Source organism: Ylistrum balloti, unplaced genomic scaffold (genome assembly GCF_031769215.1).
Source record: "Ylistrum balloti isolate Yb309-2 unplaced genomic scaffold, AGI_CSIRO_Ybal_v1 Utg370386, whole genome shotgun sequence".
In the NCBI taxonomy this organism is placed as follows: Eukaryota; Metazoa; Mollusca; class Bivalvia; order Pectinida; family Pectinidae; genus Ylistrum; species Ylistrum balloti.
In genome coordinates, this window is record NW_026782268.1 from 1,226,241 (window position 1) to 1,245,350 (window position 19,110).

Genomic DNA, 19,110 nt, shown 5'->3' on the forward strand with positions numbered 1-19,110 from the left:
GTAAATTAAGTTGGGTGTTTTTGGAAGAAAATGTGAGAAATATTACACATGCAAATTTAATCTATTGCTATTTGCCTCTTTTTTGGGGGATCTGAAAGCACAATTTTTCAACACTTATGACTGGATATCGCCAATTGAAACATGCATGTACCAGATAATCATGATATGGAAATCATTATGCAGAGTCAATCTCATATGTAACATGCACAACTTCTAATATTCGATTCTGACAAAATCTAAAAATTTAAATACCAAAAGTATCAAGAATAGGAAAAATCAGAATTTATGTTAATTGTAGAAAAAGAAATCATATTGAATGAAAATTAAAGTTGAAATTTTTTTTCGTGTGTTTTTGTGAAGAATTTGAAAACAACTTTTGATAATTAGTTTTATGTAGAAAGATTTTTCGAGACGCAAGTTTTCCTTATTTCAGTGATACATTCAGTAAATACATACTCTGATGGTTTATTTACTTTATGTATAAGAGATCATTTAATGAGAAATACTGTAGTATCAATATTTTGGTGTACTCAAATTTTAGCAGCTTTGAGTAAAAATGTACAGGTAAATAAAGTAATGTACATTTTTTACAAAAAATGTCACATCCCATTTGATGAATAACTAAATACAAAGTTGATGGATTTTCTGAGCTGTACAAAAATTATCAGAATTCAATACCATTGCAGCAATATTGAAAACCATATGCAGCCATTCAAATTCTTTTTCAAAGTTTTCTGTTCATACATCATATAGCACGATTTCTTTCACCTTTAAATTCCACATAAATTGTTTCATTTGAATTAACAGCTATCAATCTCATTTTGTTTTATTTGAATCACGATCTAATTTTCCACAACACAATGTTATGTATATCATGTATGAAAAAGATTTTAAAACCAAAATCATATGATATATTTCTTATTATCAAATTTAACCCTTACAACAAATCTTGTATCAGGTGATGTTGAATTTAATGCATTGTCTATGTAGACAAACTGACAAAGTTTCTTTATAAAGTATGTATAAGCTCCTGCTTTTTATGTTAATGTTTAGTCATTACTATCGAAACGGACAGCAGACCATGGCTCCTGGTTTTTGGGTATAGGGATACAACCCTTAAGAATTTACCAGATGATTTACTCAGAAGCAATAGGCAGAGTTAGTAACTGTGGATAGAAGTGATTAATTTTGGAATCCTGGGGTCAAATAGATGTTTTACTGGAATAGCCTTTTGCAAAAATAGCCAATATTTCTGACATAATCATCATTCTTCTGACATGATCATCGTGCACAATAAAATTGGTGTAAATTTCTTTTAAACTGATGGTTTTTGTTCTAAAAATGTTCCGATTTTGGCAAGATCCTCACCAGCACGACGCAAGATTGCTAGAGCTTTTTCACCTGTAAAGAGAAAAGAAATGAAAACATTTTTTTCTATTAACCTCTATGAAGAACATACAAATACTATAGAAAAAAGGCTGTGAATGTCACCAAATGATGTATACCAGAAATGTTTTCCACAGTTTAATTCTTGTGAGCTCTGTATTCAATTGAAATTTCAAACAATTTTAATGACATATAAATATATACATGAAAGGGATTGGAGGACATCAGGCTGAGCCTATTTAAGTCTATATTTCTTGAATACAAATAAATATGACATCAAATACCTGGTAGAAAAGATTAACATTTTGGGCATTATGATCACATTAAAGGGACAAGTTTAACTCTAGGTTTCTTTATCAGCAATGTACAAAAATCAGGAAAGGTAGAGTTTTTCTATCATTCAGAATTCACCAAATCAGGTTGACTTTATCAAGTACATAACACATATATTTGTCTTCTCATTGTAACCATCATCCAATGTTGAACGCTATGAAACATAACATCAACGCCTTCAATGAAACCATCTTACAGTTTTTTCATCCCAAGTACCTTAATGTATACATTCCATCCCTTATTAACAAATAATAATGTAATAAAAAGGATACGATAGGCTATTTTAATAAAGATTTTATCCCATCCTAGGATTCCAGGTTTTGTTTAGAGGTACCACCAACAGAATTTAATGGGTTATTTGCATAGTAGTAGGTGAGAAGCTGAACTGTGGATAAAAGTCTTAATGAAAGAGTCCTGGAGTCAAGTAAATCTTTTACTGGAATAGCTCACTTTAAAAAATCATTTTCGTCATTATCATATAATTTTTCGTTGTTTGTATGCAAAATGCAGCTTTCTGATTGGTCATTTTTTTTCTTTTCATTCCTTAATGCAAATAATGAAACCCATCAATCTTTTATTCAATTTCAGTCATAAGACACTTGTAAAACCTCATTACACACTATCTACAGACATGTTCCAGTACTTACTTGCTGACTCTGTCTCAGTGTCTGTAACACCAACAGGAGCTGTTTTTTCAACTGTTGATACTAATGGCTCAAGTTCATGAAGTATCTGTAGCCCCTTTTGAGGAATATGATCTCTATCAGGTCTAGAACCTTGGTCTTGACTTGGTAAGAGTCTGTTTGCCATAGATAGGGCTCTTTTTGCACGCTCTAAAATCTCATCTTCTTGCTCAAATTTGTCTAAGTTTGTGAGATCTAGAAGCTGTTGCACAACCTCTTTCTTACTGCTGTCCGTGTCACCACAGGTGATATTTTCGCCAGACATGAATGCACTGTCATCCTGCTTGGGGAGTTCTTCAGAAGTACCAGGACAGAACATGCTCTCGATGGAACTTCCGACATCCTGGTTTGTGGTATTAAAAGGAAGTGAATTAAACTGTGATGTCAAGTTTGTATGCAAGCCTGTTTCCTGATTGGTGGACTGTAAACTTGCAGTCTGATATCCTGTATCCTGATTGGTGGAATATCCTGCATTATTGTCTTGGCTGAAATCCATCTCAGCCATAGAAAAATCTTTAGTTGTTACAAGTAAACTAGAAGTCTTTATATCATCAGCAAATCTTAGGTTTTTGATTGGCGGTACCGAGTCGTAGTCCATTGGTGTGTTATCTAAGTCCTCTTGGAACAAGCTGGTCCGATGTTTATGTCGACTGAGGTGAGAGATTTTGCGATTAGATACGGTCTTCTTCTTCACAGAACACTCCTTACTGGCTACTGGAGTAACTACATCATCATCCTCCTCTTCTAATGTGAAGCCTTTAATATTGAAATCATCAAGAATCCAAATTTAATTATAAGATTTAGAAAAAGTCTACAAGACATGAATGCCCCCACTGCTGTAAAAACCAGAATCCGATCAGCTGTATAAAACTTGATGTTATAAATACTATGGGGGTAAATATAAACTAAACATTTTGAGAGATTCTCAAGTTAAGAAATTCATTCAGAAAAGGCCACAAGATGACAGATAAATATGGGTAAAATTATATCCCTCCTCCCGCATAAAATGGTACAGGCAAAAATTAGACTTCAGAATGCAATCTCCTATCACTTCATTGTAACAAGCCAATTGGAACCAGGTAAGGTGCAAAGTTATATTTGGGCCAATTATATAACATTTGATGTCATTTCTATATTTCTATAAAGGAAATGAGTGGGCTTATTACCAAGCATGGGCTTATTGATAGTTATACAATAATTCCTAAAAGAATTAGTTATCGTTTTATGTAAAATAATGATGATTTCCAAGTGTTAAAATCACTTCCTTCTATAATCAACATCTTGAACAAAATTGGAATTTTACTCAAGTAAAAAAAAATTTGACATTTACATATTTATAAATACAAATGGACTTTTTCACTAACGAGTTCTGCTGCTTGTACAAGATTCAAATTAATTTGTAAAGTTGTCAAAACATTTTCAAATGAAGCCAATCCTGAAGGATTCATTTAAGTGAAAAAAAAAAACTGTAAAAAAACAAATCATTAATTTTCCTGAAATTTATTTTCTTAATTTACCTATTCAGATGTCCATTAAAAAAGATGAACACATAAAAATTGAAAACTATTGCAGGAGAGTACTAGTGGCTTTCAAAGGCAAGGTTTATCAATAAAAACTAGTGCCAACAACCATACATATTTTTGTAAAACTACAAAATTTGCGTTCATTGAAAATATACAATTTTACAGTACTAAAAACAGTTCATCGTTTTCTTCATTACACATGACACCTACCCTTGTTATCCTGTATGAAGGACCCATCAGCATTTTCCTCATTGTATGGAGATTCTGATCTGATCGGAGAAATTCCAGGACTTTCTAAAGACGTACGAGACGGATGACGACCTTCCTCTGGAGAAACATCCCAGTTAATTTGACTTTTAATTGGAGAAATTTCAGGACTCAAAGGAAGATCTTGCGTGAATAAAGCTTTTCTCTCCCCTGCGGAAAAAATGTCATCCTCCACAAAACTACCCTCATGAGGTACAAAGAATCCTGATGATCTTGATTTAGCTGGAAAGAAGGTTAAAGGTTAGATAAAAAACTTTAAAATATTGAACCAAAAAAACTTGAAGACAAAAAGAGTTTAAATATCTACAAGTACAACAACTGAATTATAATATCAAACAAGAGGCCCATGACCATAAAGACCTAATTATAATATAAAAGCAGTTGTAGAAGTAGAAACAGTCATGAAATTATTAAAACAGCGTGGATTGTATTAGCAGTTAAGACAAAAAACACTCGTTGTTTCAGTTTCTTAACATTCTCATTAAATTTTATCTCAGTGGCACCAGTGGCCATATTGGATTTCGGAATGACCCAGAAAATAACTTCATTTGGTCAGAGTATTTCAGGCAAGCTTCAGTTCAATCCCAAAGTAGGACTTAAAGAACTTTTGATAAGGTCTGAAAAATAAAAGCAACTTTGTCTGCTTTCCTTCATTAACACTCCCACCCATTTCCAGCTCAATGGCACCATTGAACCAAGAAAAGTTTCAAATGTGTTTTTCTTTTTTTTAAATGGCGGCCATAATGAATTAATGACTGACCCAAAGAATAACAACACTTGGTCAGAACCATCTTCCTTCTCAGGATCATTTCAGGCAAGTTTCAGCTCAATCTCACAGGTAGAAATTGAGATGAACTTTATAATGTTAAAAGTTAATCTGCAGCAGATAACAATGAACAAAACATGACCCTTCAGGTCAGATTACCCTATGAAAAACTTCTAAAATTAAAATCAGACACGAAAATAAAGAAACTAGAAGGAAAATTGCAGAAATACTTTTTGAAGTGTCGTCATAGATACCAAAATGTTGACATGGATTCATGTTTATGTGTCTAACACATTCACCATAGTATTTCCTGATATTGAACAACTTTTGACAAAAACATGTCTAATTTTCCTATTCAGCTGGGTCCATTTTAAGGACAATACGTACCAGTACGACTCTGGTGACCTCGGAAAATGGGAGATAACTCTGTGTCTGAGAAGTCCTCTAGTGGTGGAGAGTGGCTGTGTTTTGGTAGAGGCAAGCTATCAGTATTTTTAATGGGACTAGATGAAAACTGGTTCTGAAATGGAGAAAATTTTGTTTACTCCAATTATGCAAGACTGACTGATTCCAGAAATATTGCTACTGTTTGTGGACATGGATTATATTCAAATCAAAATTGTACCAACAATTTTAACTATTCATTAAAAATAATTTTAAAATTAGTATAGAAATAATAATTTGAGATTCTTATAAACTATTTCATCAAAACAACATTGCTGTCTCACAGTGGTTCACAAATTATCTATGGTTATCAAGTTATTTAGAGCTCAGTCAAGTAGAAGAGGTAGAGAAAGGTGTTTTGTTTAAGGATAGGACAAGGAATTTGCGTCAAAAGCCAGTGTGCCTTCAATCCCTACATGACACAATGCTGTAGTACAAAGTGGTCCATGAAATCCATATTTGAGAATATGGTTTGATTAACCAATACTATCCTGTATTAAAAGTCTTGAACTTTAAAAACACCAAAAATTTCAAATATGCTTTGATGTATTTATTACTAAAAAAAATAATTTAAAAACACCAGTTTCATTTAAATGTTTTGGAATATTTTTTCCACTGTTTTTAGTTTCCACTGGAGTGACCAAAGCAAGAAACACCATTTTTCAGTCCTTTAAATATCAAAATTTCAACAGTACTGTAAGAATCACCTATATTATGAAACGAAGTTATAGGGAGAGCAGCAACAAAAAGTGACATCCATAAGAGGCAAAATGATACATCGCAATTCAATATGTATCACATTTGCCTTCTAATTCAATTTTTGATATCTCTTTGCTACTTTTATATGATATATTGTCTATTACAGTTGCTCAAAAAAGACGCTAATTAAAATTTCTCCTGATCGTTATGTAGAGAACTTTTTTTAAAAATATATATTTTCATTTCATTATAACTAGTAAGAAAGGTTTCTATTATTGGTTTTTTTTTTACTTTTTTTATTAATATTTTTTATTATTTACACTTCACACTGGTATCTTGTTCTGATACTATATAATATTGTAATGGACTTTTTATGTCCCTCTTAAATTCAGCATTAAATAACACTAACAGCAAATTTAATATCAAAAATGATTTAATCAAAGGTTGAAGGGTATGTATCACACTGTACATCTTATAATCACTAAGATATATAGATACAACCCTGCAATTCCCAGCTTTTATTAACCACACTTAGAAAACTGAGGTTCTCAGGAATATGTGATGCATACATCACAAGTCAAGTTTTGGTAATCAGTATAACAAACCAGTGACTTAATCACACGACCAATCTGCCTAATGATGGCATACTTACCCGTGAAGGAGTCTTTAGGGGCGTGGCTTGATCCCAGCTTTCTGGCAGTTTTGTCTGTTTGACTGGTAACACTCGAGGCGAAGCACAGATGTTCACTAAACTATGGTCACCCTCAAATGGCCCTGCCCTGGAATAAAATGGCAGCATTTAATGCTACTTACTTATAAAATATGGATATTCTTTTTAAAAGTTTCATGAAATTAAACCTCTTAACTGTTTTCTACAGTAGTTTTAAAGTATAGTCCCCCCCCCCCCCAAACAAATATTTCTAAGGGAAACAGAGGCAACATGCAAGGAGTTAAAGGTAACATATCACGTTGATAACTGCTTTGTCACTGAAGAAATAGGATACCAATTTACCACAAATTATATTCTTTATGGCAAAACAATTAAGTTATTGAAATTACCAACAAGGCTTTCCTTCTTTGCATAGTTTTCCTAGGTTTTAGTCACAATCTGGATAGCAAATTTTGTTTTCAAATTTCTAGATTGCATCCAAGAAAAGATTCAAGCTTATTAAAAATGCTAATGTACAAGATATTGTTATTTTCCATGATTTTAATTTCCAAACCACTGAATGTCAATGGTTGTCAGAGAGCAAAATCAGAACAAATCACCAGGTCTATTCTTAAGGCTATATAACCAAATGCCTCTTGAACTAGTCAAACTGTTTAGGCTTTTATCAAATAAAACACCCCCTGGACTCACTTAACAGGACTGGGAGCAACACTACTTGTATCTGCCTGGAAAAACAGCTTGCGTCTGAGAGAAGAGGTGCTTAGCATCTCTTGGTTGTTTTCATCGCTGAGTTCACATGTCATATGTTGGCCTGTAATCATCATCAATGGATTTTATATTATAGTGTAAACATATATCTAGACATAAAAACATTACCAAATGTCCTCAATAAAAATGTGATAATTAAATGTATTTATCCTCAAATAAGCCTGGCCCCCTCCCTTAGTGTTAAAAGTTAAGTACTAAAGATTGGGGAAGGATTATTTGTTAACTACTTTTAGCTCACAATTCTAAAGTTAACGATTCTGCAAAAATGGAGAGGGAGCTAATTTGTTGATAAAAGAATTGTATAATTTATAGCAAAAAAAATTCAGTTACAACTGAACATCTTGTAAAATTATATTATTTTTCAAACTGAAGCATTATGCATATGTATCTTACCTAAAACGTTGTTGATATCAAAATCTACTGGTAGAGTCAGCATGGTTTGGCAACCAACTACAAATAAAGTCAATTATCATTTTTCTCAGTAAAGATGATTTTCCTATAAACATGTTTTGTTTCAATTATAAAATTTAAAGAAATCACTAAATAGTTCACATAGACCTTGAGATTTTTTTTTAAAGAAATTCAAGGACTTTTCAAGGCAAAAATGCAAAATTTCAAGACTTTTCAAGGAAAAGATTCAAATTTGAAAAACTTTCCATATCTGTGTGAACCATGAATAATACTTTCTTAATGAACAAGAAGAATAAGTAAAGTTACATACAAATTAACATATATGAACTGACATGGTCAGATTTCCTGTTTTTTTCAAACAAAGGCACAATTGATTTGTAAAGAAAACTTTTGGAAGTACGTGATGTTATATAAACTTAATTGGTAAGTTTGGTAATCATATGTTTAACATTTAAAAAATTGAGTTTGAACTTACAGAGAATGAGAAACAAATATTCAGTCCTATTTCATTCGAAGGGAATTTCAATATTGACTTCAAAATTTACTACATGGCATTTAACTTTGGACAAATCAACAGAGACTCAGGAGAGTCATCATTGCACATTATATTATTATTCAATAACAGGACTTTAAAGTCACAACTGATACATATATACGCCTGCAGCATCAGACTCTCACCTTCCTGTGTCCGGATAGATTTCTGCGGAAGCTGCTTCTGTATTGATCCCTGAAGGTCTGGCTCTAAACAAGACTTAGGCAACCGCTCATCTGTCAACGCCAATTAACAAAACAACTTAAAATCAACATTTCTAAACAAATTAGAATGAAATTCATACATCCTTTAGTCATTCCATGGACAACTTCGTACATTTTTACCATATGCAGTTATGTCTTAACTTTTTCCTTCTTTCTATCAACACACATTTCAAAGGTAAACCAGTATCTACAGAGATAACCAAGATTCTATTACTTATTGCACTGATTCAGAGATGATTGGTAGAACTGATTCGGAGATGATTGGTAGAACTGATTCGGAGATGATTGGTAGAACTGATTCTGAGATGATTGGTAGAACTGATTCGGAGATGATTATTGCACTGATTCAGAGATGATTGGTAGAACTGATTCGGAGATGATTGGTAGAACTGATTCGGAGATGATTGGTAGAACTGATTCTGAGATGATTGGTAGAACTGATTCGGAGATGATTGGTAGAACTGATTCAGAGATGATTGGTAGAACTGATTCAGAGATGATTGGTAGAACTGATTCTGATTGGTAGAACTGATTCGGAGATGATTGGTAGAACTGATTCGGAGATGATTGGTAGAACTGATTCGGAGATGATTGGTAGAACTGATTCGGAGATGATTGGTAGAACTGATTCTGAGATGATTGGTAGAACTGATTCTGATTCTGAGATGATTGGTAGAACTGATTCTAAGATGATTGGTAGAACTGATTCGGAGATGATTGGTAGAACTGATTCGGAGATGATTGGTAGAACTGATTCGGAGATGATTGGTAGAACTGATTCGGAGATGATTGGTAGAACTGATTCAGAGATGATTGGTAGAACTGATTCAGAGATGATTGGTAGAACTGATTCGGAGATGATTGGTAGAACTGATTCGGAGATGATTGGTAGAACTGATTCGGAGATGATTGGTAGAACTGGAGATGATTGGTATTGCACTGATTGGTAGAACTGAGAGATGATTGGTAGAACTGATTCGGAGATGATTGGTAGAACTGATTCGGAGATGATTGGTAGAACTGATTCTGAGATGATTGGTAGAACTGATTCTGAGATGATTGGTAGAACTGATTCGGAGATGATTGGTAGAACTGATTCGGAGATGATTGGTAGAACTGATTCTGATTGGTAGATGATTTGAGATGATTGGTAGAACTGATTCAGAGATGATTGGTAGAACTGATTCGGAGATGATTGGTAGAACTGATTCGGAGATGATTGGTAGAACTGATTCGGAGATGATTGGTAGAACTGATTCAGAGATGATTGGTAGAACTGATTCTGATTGGTAGAACTGATTCGGAGATGATTGGTAGAACTGATTCTGATTGGTAGAACTGATTCGGGGATGATTGGTAGAACTGATTTGAGATGATTGGTAGAACTGATTCGGAGATGATTGGTAGAACTGATTCAGAGATGATTGGTAGAACTGATTCGGAGATGATTGGTAGAACTGATTCAGAGATGATTGGTAGAACTGATTCTGATTGGTAGAACTGATTCGGAGATGATTGGTAGAACTGATTCGGAGATGATTGGTAGAACTGATTCGGAGATGATTGGTAGAACTGATTCTGATTCGGAGATGATTGGTAGAACTGCTTCGGAGATGATTGGTAGAACTGATTCGGAGATGATTGGTAGAACTGATTCGGAGATGATTGGTAGAACTGATTCAGAGATGATTGGTAGAACTGATTCGGAGATGATTGGTAGAACTGATTCGGAGATGATTGGTAGAACTGATTCGGAGATGATTGGTAGAACTGATTCGGAGATGATTGGTAGAACTGATTCGGAGATGATTGGTAGAACTGATTCGGAGATGATTGGTAGAACTGATTCGGAGATGATTGGTAGAACTGATTCAGAGATGATTGGTAGAACTGATTCTGAGATTATTGGTAGAACTGATTCTGATTGGTAGAACTGATTCGGAGATGATTGGTAGAACTGATTCAGAGATGACTGGTAGAACTGATTCTAAGTGAATAATTTAAATAAGAAGGATTTACATACACAGAAATAATGGAGATATTTTGGTTATGAACACTGTGACAAAACTCTATCACACTCAACTTTACCTGAATTTGGTGTGGTCTTAATGACAGGTGCCTTTGGGTCTGACCATGGAGAGGGAGCTACCAGGTTATCGGAGAAATACTTCTCTATAGCTTGTTGTACTCTCGCCTCAGTCTCTCGGTCAGGTCTGTGGTACATATACAACAAAGTGTGATATTTTACTACAATCTACGCCATCTTTTTCAAAATGAAATAATTTCATGTAAAATAAGTGTTAAAGTAGCTAGCACAATTACCTATCTTTTGATTGATGTCTGCCATAGCATGTTCCTGACCAACCAACACAGCTAAATGCATTTCTTGATAAATACAACATTAACTCCCAAACTCAATGCAAATTGATCATGTTTACATTTTCATCTCCATCTAAGAGATAACAGTTACGCTTTCTTATTTCTGGAAAACACAACTAGTAGCAACTGCAATGAGGTGCATAAAATTATGTTAATGGAGATTGGACCACTAAGATCTAGAATGTATATTTAGAAATTAGATACAAGTTACAAGATACTGGTTAAAGCTTCCTGTAATGCTATTAACAGTGAAAATTTGTGACACTCAATTTCTACAGATACTCAGAAATCTGTAAATGTCTTAATATTTAGTGGAGAAATGAAAAATATCTTATTTTCTAGCTTCGGGAAAAATGTAATTTATGCAGAATGAATCCGTGGCACCTGCATGTCGTTACGACTGGAAAAATGCAAGCGGCCCAGGTCTACTCGTATGAAAATATGCAACTATGTCTAAAATCCACATAGGACTTGTGGCTTTTAGCTGGACACAGTTATCGTTTATAAGACTCTTTGAGATGATATTATCGAATGCTAGATTTACTTACAGAGAATGAGCAGTCTGTTGTTTAGGATTCTCCTCAATATCTGCAGGGTTTAACTCAGCAATATGCTCTATGGCCCAACTGAACACCTTCTGTAATGAGTGTAACATACAAATGATATCATCTTAAAGTCGAACATTTCACATGATTTGCTAAAGGAAATTACGATGATTTTTGTCCACAATCAGAACTAATATCACATAAAAATATTTTCAATAAAAGAAAACAAAAATTTCTTAATTTCATTTTCTTGGCTAATAGAACATGACCATACAGAGGTTATATAATAACCAAAACACTTTAAACTTTTATACACAACACAAAAAACAAAACAAAAATAAAAAAAAAATGAACTGATGAAAATAGTCGCTCAGCAATTGAAATGATAAAAGTTGAGTTGGTACATGAGGATTTTGTAATCAAGATTTATCAAATGCATACAAAAGTGTGTATTTTTGGAAAAACCATGAAATCTGAGTCTCCATTCCCTAAAATATGATTTTACAGTTCCAGGTATTTCAGTATATTGCATTCAACCTTACAAGACAAATAAGAGCTTGTGTTTCTGTAACTAAATGTATGTGGACATTTCTATGCACCTCACAGGTCAAATACTGTATGTATATATATATAAAAAGATATATATATATATATATATATGGGTGTTATTTTTTTAATTTTTGAAGAATTTACATGTAAAACAAACATACACAATACATGTACATGAAAACCCCATAAACACTGATCCTTAATGGATAATTATATACTGGATCATTCTCACTTGCACTCACACAAACAAAAGATGAAAAAAGCATAGAAAAAAGGGTGATGGAGAGTGTGGAGGGGAAGGGTCAAAAAGAAAGGAGTGATGGGATCATTGGAATGTGAGGAGGGGAGGGGTTGGGAGAGTGGGATGAGGTGGGGGATAGTATGTAAGAGAGGTAGTTTCTCCAAACTACTTAAATTTATAAATCAGATATCATTTATGATGAATGTTTATTTAATAAATAAATATATAGACTGTGCTTTGTTGACTTGATTTACTATGTGGTTACAAGCATCATGAAATATAAGGCAAATTCTAAGTTTTAATAGTGAAATCACACTAGAGATAAATGTATAAATAACTAATGAGAACTTCATGATAGACAAACATTCAAATACAAATGTTGAGTATATACCATAACTGGTTACTCATATTTTGATTAAATTGGTTAACTTAACTGATTAACAATAAATCAGATAAAACCGCAAAATGGATGTTATTTTTCATTATCAGTATGTATACAAGTAAAACTCTTACTCTAAAATTTTTACCTTTTCTTCATTATCTGGAGATGAGCGTACAGCAAATACTCCAGGACTCATGAATATTGGTCCACCAACCTCGCCATACATCCCATTATCAAAGGGATTTGTGATTATCTCCCCTTTGGGTGTATATTGGGGAAACCCAGGGGGAAGCCTGTTCATCTGTGGGGTATTATAATGACTAGGAACTTCATTAGTTTTCCTGATTGGGGTCTGGAACATTGGACTGAGCCCAGCAGGTGTTGCCGACAATGGAGTGTAGGTCTTGTGTTGATAAGGAGATGACATCACTGACTTGAGATAGAGTTCACTTCGTGTGCCACTTCCTGGCATCTTGTGTGCAGGACTTGGACTTGAAAAAAAGAAATTGATTTATATAAAATCCTTACATAATTTCAACATATACGCTAAAAGGCAATGCACTGATCAAAATCAAAGCAACCAACAAAAGTATTTTATGACACGCAATATCTTTCTCTTTTTGTTACTCAGTTGAAGGTTAAGTATAGCATGTCCAGTTCTTCTGTTGATATCAGTATAGAGATACATGTATGTAGGCAAAACTATCAAAATCTTGTTTGAATATTTCTGTTGTAGTAATATAGGCTCTGAGAAAGAATATCTAAATTTGAATAAAAAAAATTATAAAAAAATATGAAAGAAAATAACAATCCGAAAATAAGTCTGAAGGGTTCCGACCATTTCTTTGCATTCTAATGCAGACAAAAAAAAAAAAAAAAAAACTCACAGAGATGGTTATGATAACCACTAAATTAACCTTACTATTAGGCCAAACAAAAATGTATTCCTTGTTTCCAACAACCCTATCTACCTATCCAAATATTAAGTGCATACCCTAAATCTTCAGGGCACTTGTCAAAGAAGTAATTTTAAAGTCAAGATCTCTCCTATTTAAATTCAAATTTAAATTATTTAAGATTACTTGTTGAAATAATACCTATTTATCCTAATTTTTCCAACGTGTTACAGGAAACATTTTTTTTGTCTGGCCTTATAGCTTGAGTTTTTTCTAGTTCCTATGCCAGATGTTAGATATTTTGACATACATGCACAGATGACTGGTATGAACCAATATGCTTAATGCAATGATAATAGTACAATGTCATTTAAATAATACAATAAGATTTTTTTCTCCGACAAGGTTTTCCATAAGAGCCGGTCGCTGGCCAATTTGACAGGCTACTTTGATCATTTGGCCGTCTACACCAATCCAGTTCTGTAATAATGTTCCGTACACGACTACACATACACGGCAGGCCAGCCTCCTACTTTCACTACACAGCCTACTACTAACAAAATTATGGAAAACCCTGCTCCTATCTTATATAAGTGTGAAATCCATTGACAGTCATTAACTACATACATATAAACCTATTTATTCTGTCAACCAGTTTCAAGCATATTTTGATCATGGCCATCAATACATTGCTTGCAAGATATGCCAATCGAAAATTTGATATCAACCAAAAAGTAAACACTTCCAAGAGTAGTGGCCGTTTCTAAAAGCTGCTTGAAAAAATGCAGATATCAAAAAAATGAGTTAATATATTTAGGTTACATCTGTCAATGGCTTTGACAATAACCTAAATCAATAATCGAAAAACCTTTTTTACTTCCCATCAACACTGATATGGAAATATTTTAAATCATATTAAACTTCACCTGTAAGCCAACCCATGCATAGGTTGCTAAAATTTTGTGTTTTATATACATGTATTTGAAGGAATTCTGACTAACAACGACAAACATGATAAAATTTAAATTGCAAATAGATAGCCAGAACCCTTCACACTAGTATGGACCTGAGGACAGTATGTATAGCATCTGGTGTATAGGAGCCATGAGGAACTCAAAAGCTACCCTTACATGTACCTACATAGAATGGCTTCTTTTAATAATTTCAATTACCTGGACATGAATGTCGGGTGTCCCAGCATCTTTGATGATGGAGTATGTACTTTGGATGGACGTATAGGACTTGGCATACTTTCATCATTGAATTCATCAAGGAAATGCTTTTCAAATGGGAGACTCCTGACAACAGTTTTTGGTCCAATATCTTTGATTGGGCTATTTACTGCTGAAATCAAATCTTTCACCTCTGGTTCTTTGACCGTGACCTCTTCCATGTTTTGGTGAATTGAACTTAGGTTTTTGTACTCTCATGTAGATGGTGTATCTTCAAAGGAACAAATCTGTAAACCAAGATCATAACGTTATGAAAAACACATGCAGCTGGAATAGGAAATTAAGAAGTTGGCTTTCGTTAATACTGCTGTATGTACCCCCAGCAGGTTCAAAAGTTACATAATATGACAACATTTTAACACACGAAAAAATAAACTTAAAGTATGTCATATCATTTTGACGTCAACAAGAACAACATTTCGAATACGCTTTGGTAGCTCTATTTTCTTTCCCTGTTCCAAACGCGACCGTTACCTTCAGAATATATTGGTAATTTCGGAATGTGATATGCTTCCAATCATCCAAATTTACAAATTGTCCGAACTGTAGAAGGATTTCCGGATCTGACATCGATATGTGGTATAACTAGGAACGGAAATACGTTTATTTAAAAGTTCGTTGTACTGTGTTTGAACACGTTCTAGCTGTCAGCCAAAATTTGAAATCCCGCCATAAAATGTAAACTTCCGGTAATAATCTTGATATACTAGAAATAAATTTATCAGATAAGAATAATAATTTGTTATCAAAGCATTAAATTTATATCGTCACAATTTTTCATTAAATCTATAATTACTTTTGTCACAATACTGTAATATTGAAAAGAGTTTTTATTTTTGTAAATTAATAAAAAAAATAAGTCCTTCTAGAGTATCAAAGTTTTATCATATCGATAAAAAATAATTCCCAATGCTTATTTCACTTTTTACATCAGATTTTCAAAATGAAAGGAAAGTTGTCGATAGAGATGTCAAATTAAAATTAAAAGGCTTGAAAGCATATTTTACTGCTCCGTTCACCCTATTACGTCAAACATGGCGGACTCTAACTCAGCGGGGAAACGTAGAGTGTCTTCTGCAAGGGAAACCATGGATTGTAGGTTCAACACATCTTTGTTTATTTGTCTTATATTGTTCATATATTTTATTGTGTATTCAAATGTCGAATTCAGATGGTCTAAACATGTAACTGTCATGATAACATGGCAAGTTACGGCCATACTGTGAAAGATTCTAGATGTTTCGTGTCGCATATTCATCGGAATGCAACTACTTAGCCATATCAAATTTATTCAAGCCCCAGATTCTTCCTTGAGTAAAGAAATCTTAAGCACATCGTAAGTTATAAAAAAACTATTAGGAGGTACTGGAGCACGAGTAAATCTAGGTAAATAGGCAGATTTGACTTGTACGTTTATAGGACAAATATATGCTGGTGACGTCGGTCAGATTTCTTTTTCGCAGATCGGGGAAAAAATGGACGACGAAATATGTAACGAATCTATAGCGAATCCATCCAAAATGGCGTCATTCACTTATTGTGTCATCTCGAAATAAGCATCCCGTTGATGCATATTCTGACTTACTTACTAAGTCTTACTTAGCCGGCAGTGAACTCGGGCCTTTAGGCCTCTATATTCAGATCAAATCCTTAGTCTTAATTCGGGCCATATGTGCACTTTTAGCATGATGTTTGCTTGCAGTGTTTTGATAATGAATTTTGGAAATTTCTTTTCTCACAACAGAACATGTTGATAAAGGGATGCAAGTACCAAAAGTTGCACTGATGAAATTCAACCAACTCACTGGAAAATTTTGTTCTATGACAAAACTAATTTGTTTTACCAACTTGCTAGATTTGTTTTCTGTTTTTCCGATGTGCACACTAAGATTGTGAGCAGGTATAGCTTGGTGGTTTACATTTGCCCAATATACATATAGCCTGATTTGTTGGTTTACCTGAAGAAAGGAGTTTTCCTTAACTTAATGATTTCCTTTGGGCAATTTTAAGTTTTTGATATTCCTTAATCAGCAAAGATTCATGTAACTGTGGCATCTAATTTCTTAACTTAATATTACATATAAAATTGCTAATGGAATGATCTCATACAGAATAAAAGTGTGTTTGGTTTTTTTTTTAAAATAAACTAATAAGTAATGATCAGCCAGGATTCTTATCAGGGAGATACATTGGAGGGAATACATGTTTACTCTATGATATTACGAAATTTACTGGAGAAAATGATATTCCCGAAATGATTTTGATGGTAGATTTTGAAAAAGCATTCGACTCTTGGTCCTGAAATTTCATAAGAAAAGATTTTTTTCAACTTTGGCAATGATATTTAAAATGGTTCAACACATTACACAGTAATGTTAAGTGAACAATTAATTATTTATTATTTTAAAGGAGAATATTGATATTGATCTTTTATCAAATATTGATGGTGAATATGTATTAAAATGTGGTAGCTTATGTACAAATAATTTTTGGAAAGATGTCTTCATTGCTTGGTACAAATTAAATAATTCTAGTGAAATAAAAGAATTACAAAAAAGATCATTCTTGACAAAGTGCATTTGGCTTAATAAAGATATAAGTGTCGCAGGTAAACCTATTTTCTACAAATCATTTTATAGATCAGGAATACATATGATTGCTGATCTTCTAAAGGATTCAGACAATGTTTTTCTAAATGTGTGAATCATTAGGAGAATGCAGTGTATATTATTGTCCTATGTTTCTTAATATATCTATGTATATGTTCAAAATGATTCCAAAATATAAAAACAAATTATAAAAAGAAAGAAATTGGTGCCAGATTGGGTTGTTTACATTTACACGTTTGACCAGAGTTGTTCATTTAACAAATGAAGGTGGACCTAATGATCTTATTTAGTCATCTGTGCAAGTTTGCACTTAGATTTTGAGGCCAGTTATGTGAAATGTCAACCATAACGCCTCATTTTTTGAAATCAGACCATTTAGCACCTTTTGTGTAATAGTGGATACATTTATAGAAAGTGATGAAGGTTGCCTTACCATTTGAAATTCAGAAGTCAATTGTGCAAGAAATAAGATGTGCTCTTATCCTTGATGGCAGTACTAGTGTCACAAGATATATAAACCTATGAATTATGATTGAATTTAAATATCTTATTGGGTTTTTTATTGAGATTTTTTATAATATAATTCCCAAACTTACAACCACAGCTAGGCCCCATTCCTAAAGATCTAGACTAATGACTATCTCACATTAACATCTCATTAAAATCAACTTTTCTTTGTTTTGCAGCATTATTAGAAATATCACGACTTCTGAACACAGGACTTGATGCTGAGACGTTGACCACATGTGTTAGGCTGTGTGAGAGTGGAGTAAACCCTGAAGCTCTAGCTCTTGTTATACAGGAGCTGAGGAGAGAGACAGCGGCTGTCAAGGTATGTGTTACTGTGACCATCAACTTCTAGGATACAGCTGTTATAATTGTTGACAACTCTTACATCTTGAAGTTCTGCTATTCTATATATAGGGTAATTCATTGTCCCAGTATGTTATACTGTACTGTAGGTCTAAGGTTATTCAGTGCATTGTATATGGCTAGGTTTGGGGTTTTACCATGGCCTTGTATGTATGTCTAAGATTATTCAGTATCTTGTGTATAGGCTAAACTAGAGGTATTAAGTACATTACATGTCAAGTGTTGTGGTTCTCAAACACCCACACAGTTTTGACTGTCAATCCCTACCACTTACAGACACACCGATTCAACAGTCAACAACCCGCCCGTTTCCCTGTAAACTGAAACTGGCTCAACTCCTTGTAGATGGATGTTGGGTATAAGTGATTGAGACAAATGACTTGTCTAACTAACAGTCATACTGTGGAGTACATGTGTTACCTGTGGCTCTGGGTCTGACTTGTGTATGCACAGTACAATGTTTATGGTCAATCATGAAGTGTTACTTTCACTATGCAATGTTTACACTAATCTAAATTCAATGATTACCGCCTTTGGATTTGTGTTATTTATAGTGACGCCACATTTGATCATCTGATTTTGTGTTGCACCTCTTGAACGTGGTCGGCACAGAAGTTTGATCAATGAATTGTATTTCGTCTCACACATCGCTTCGTGATTTTGTTTGCGATATGTATGCCAATGTCAGGATTTAAAGT

General features: G+C 33.6%; 1 protein-coding gene across 1 annotated transcript; it reads right to left on the reverse strand.

Annotated features, from left to right (window-relative positions):
• Positions 1-1,315: 1,315 nt before the first annotated feature.
• LOC132554155 (protein aurora borealis-like) lies at positions 1,316-15,091 on the reverse strand. The gene is made up of 12 exons (XM_060218457.1): positions 14,871-15,091; positions 12,948-13,293; positions 11,634-11,722; positions 10,795-10,919; positions 8,629-8,718; positions 7,933-7,989; positions 7,462-7,582; positions 6,754-6,880; positions 5,346-5,478; positions 4,136-4,414; positions 2,367-3,158; positions 1,316-1,401 (listed from the first exon to the last, which is right to left on the reverse strand). Exons 1-12 carry the CDS (start codon positions 15,089-15,091, stop codon positions 1,316-1,318), a joined length of 2,466 nt encoding a protein of 821 aa, XP_060074440.1.
• Positions 15,092-19,110: the final 4,019 nt, after the last annotated feature.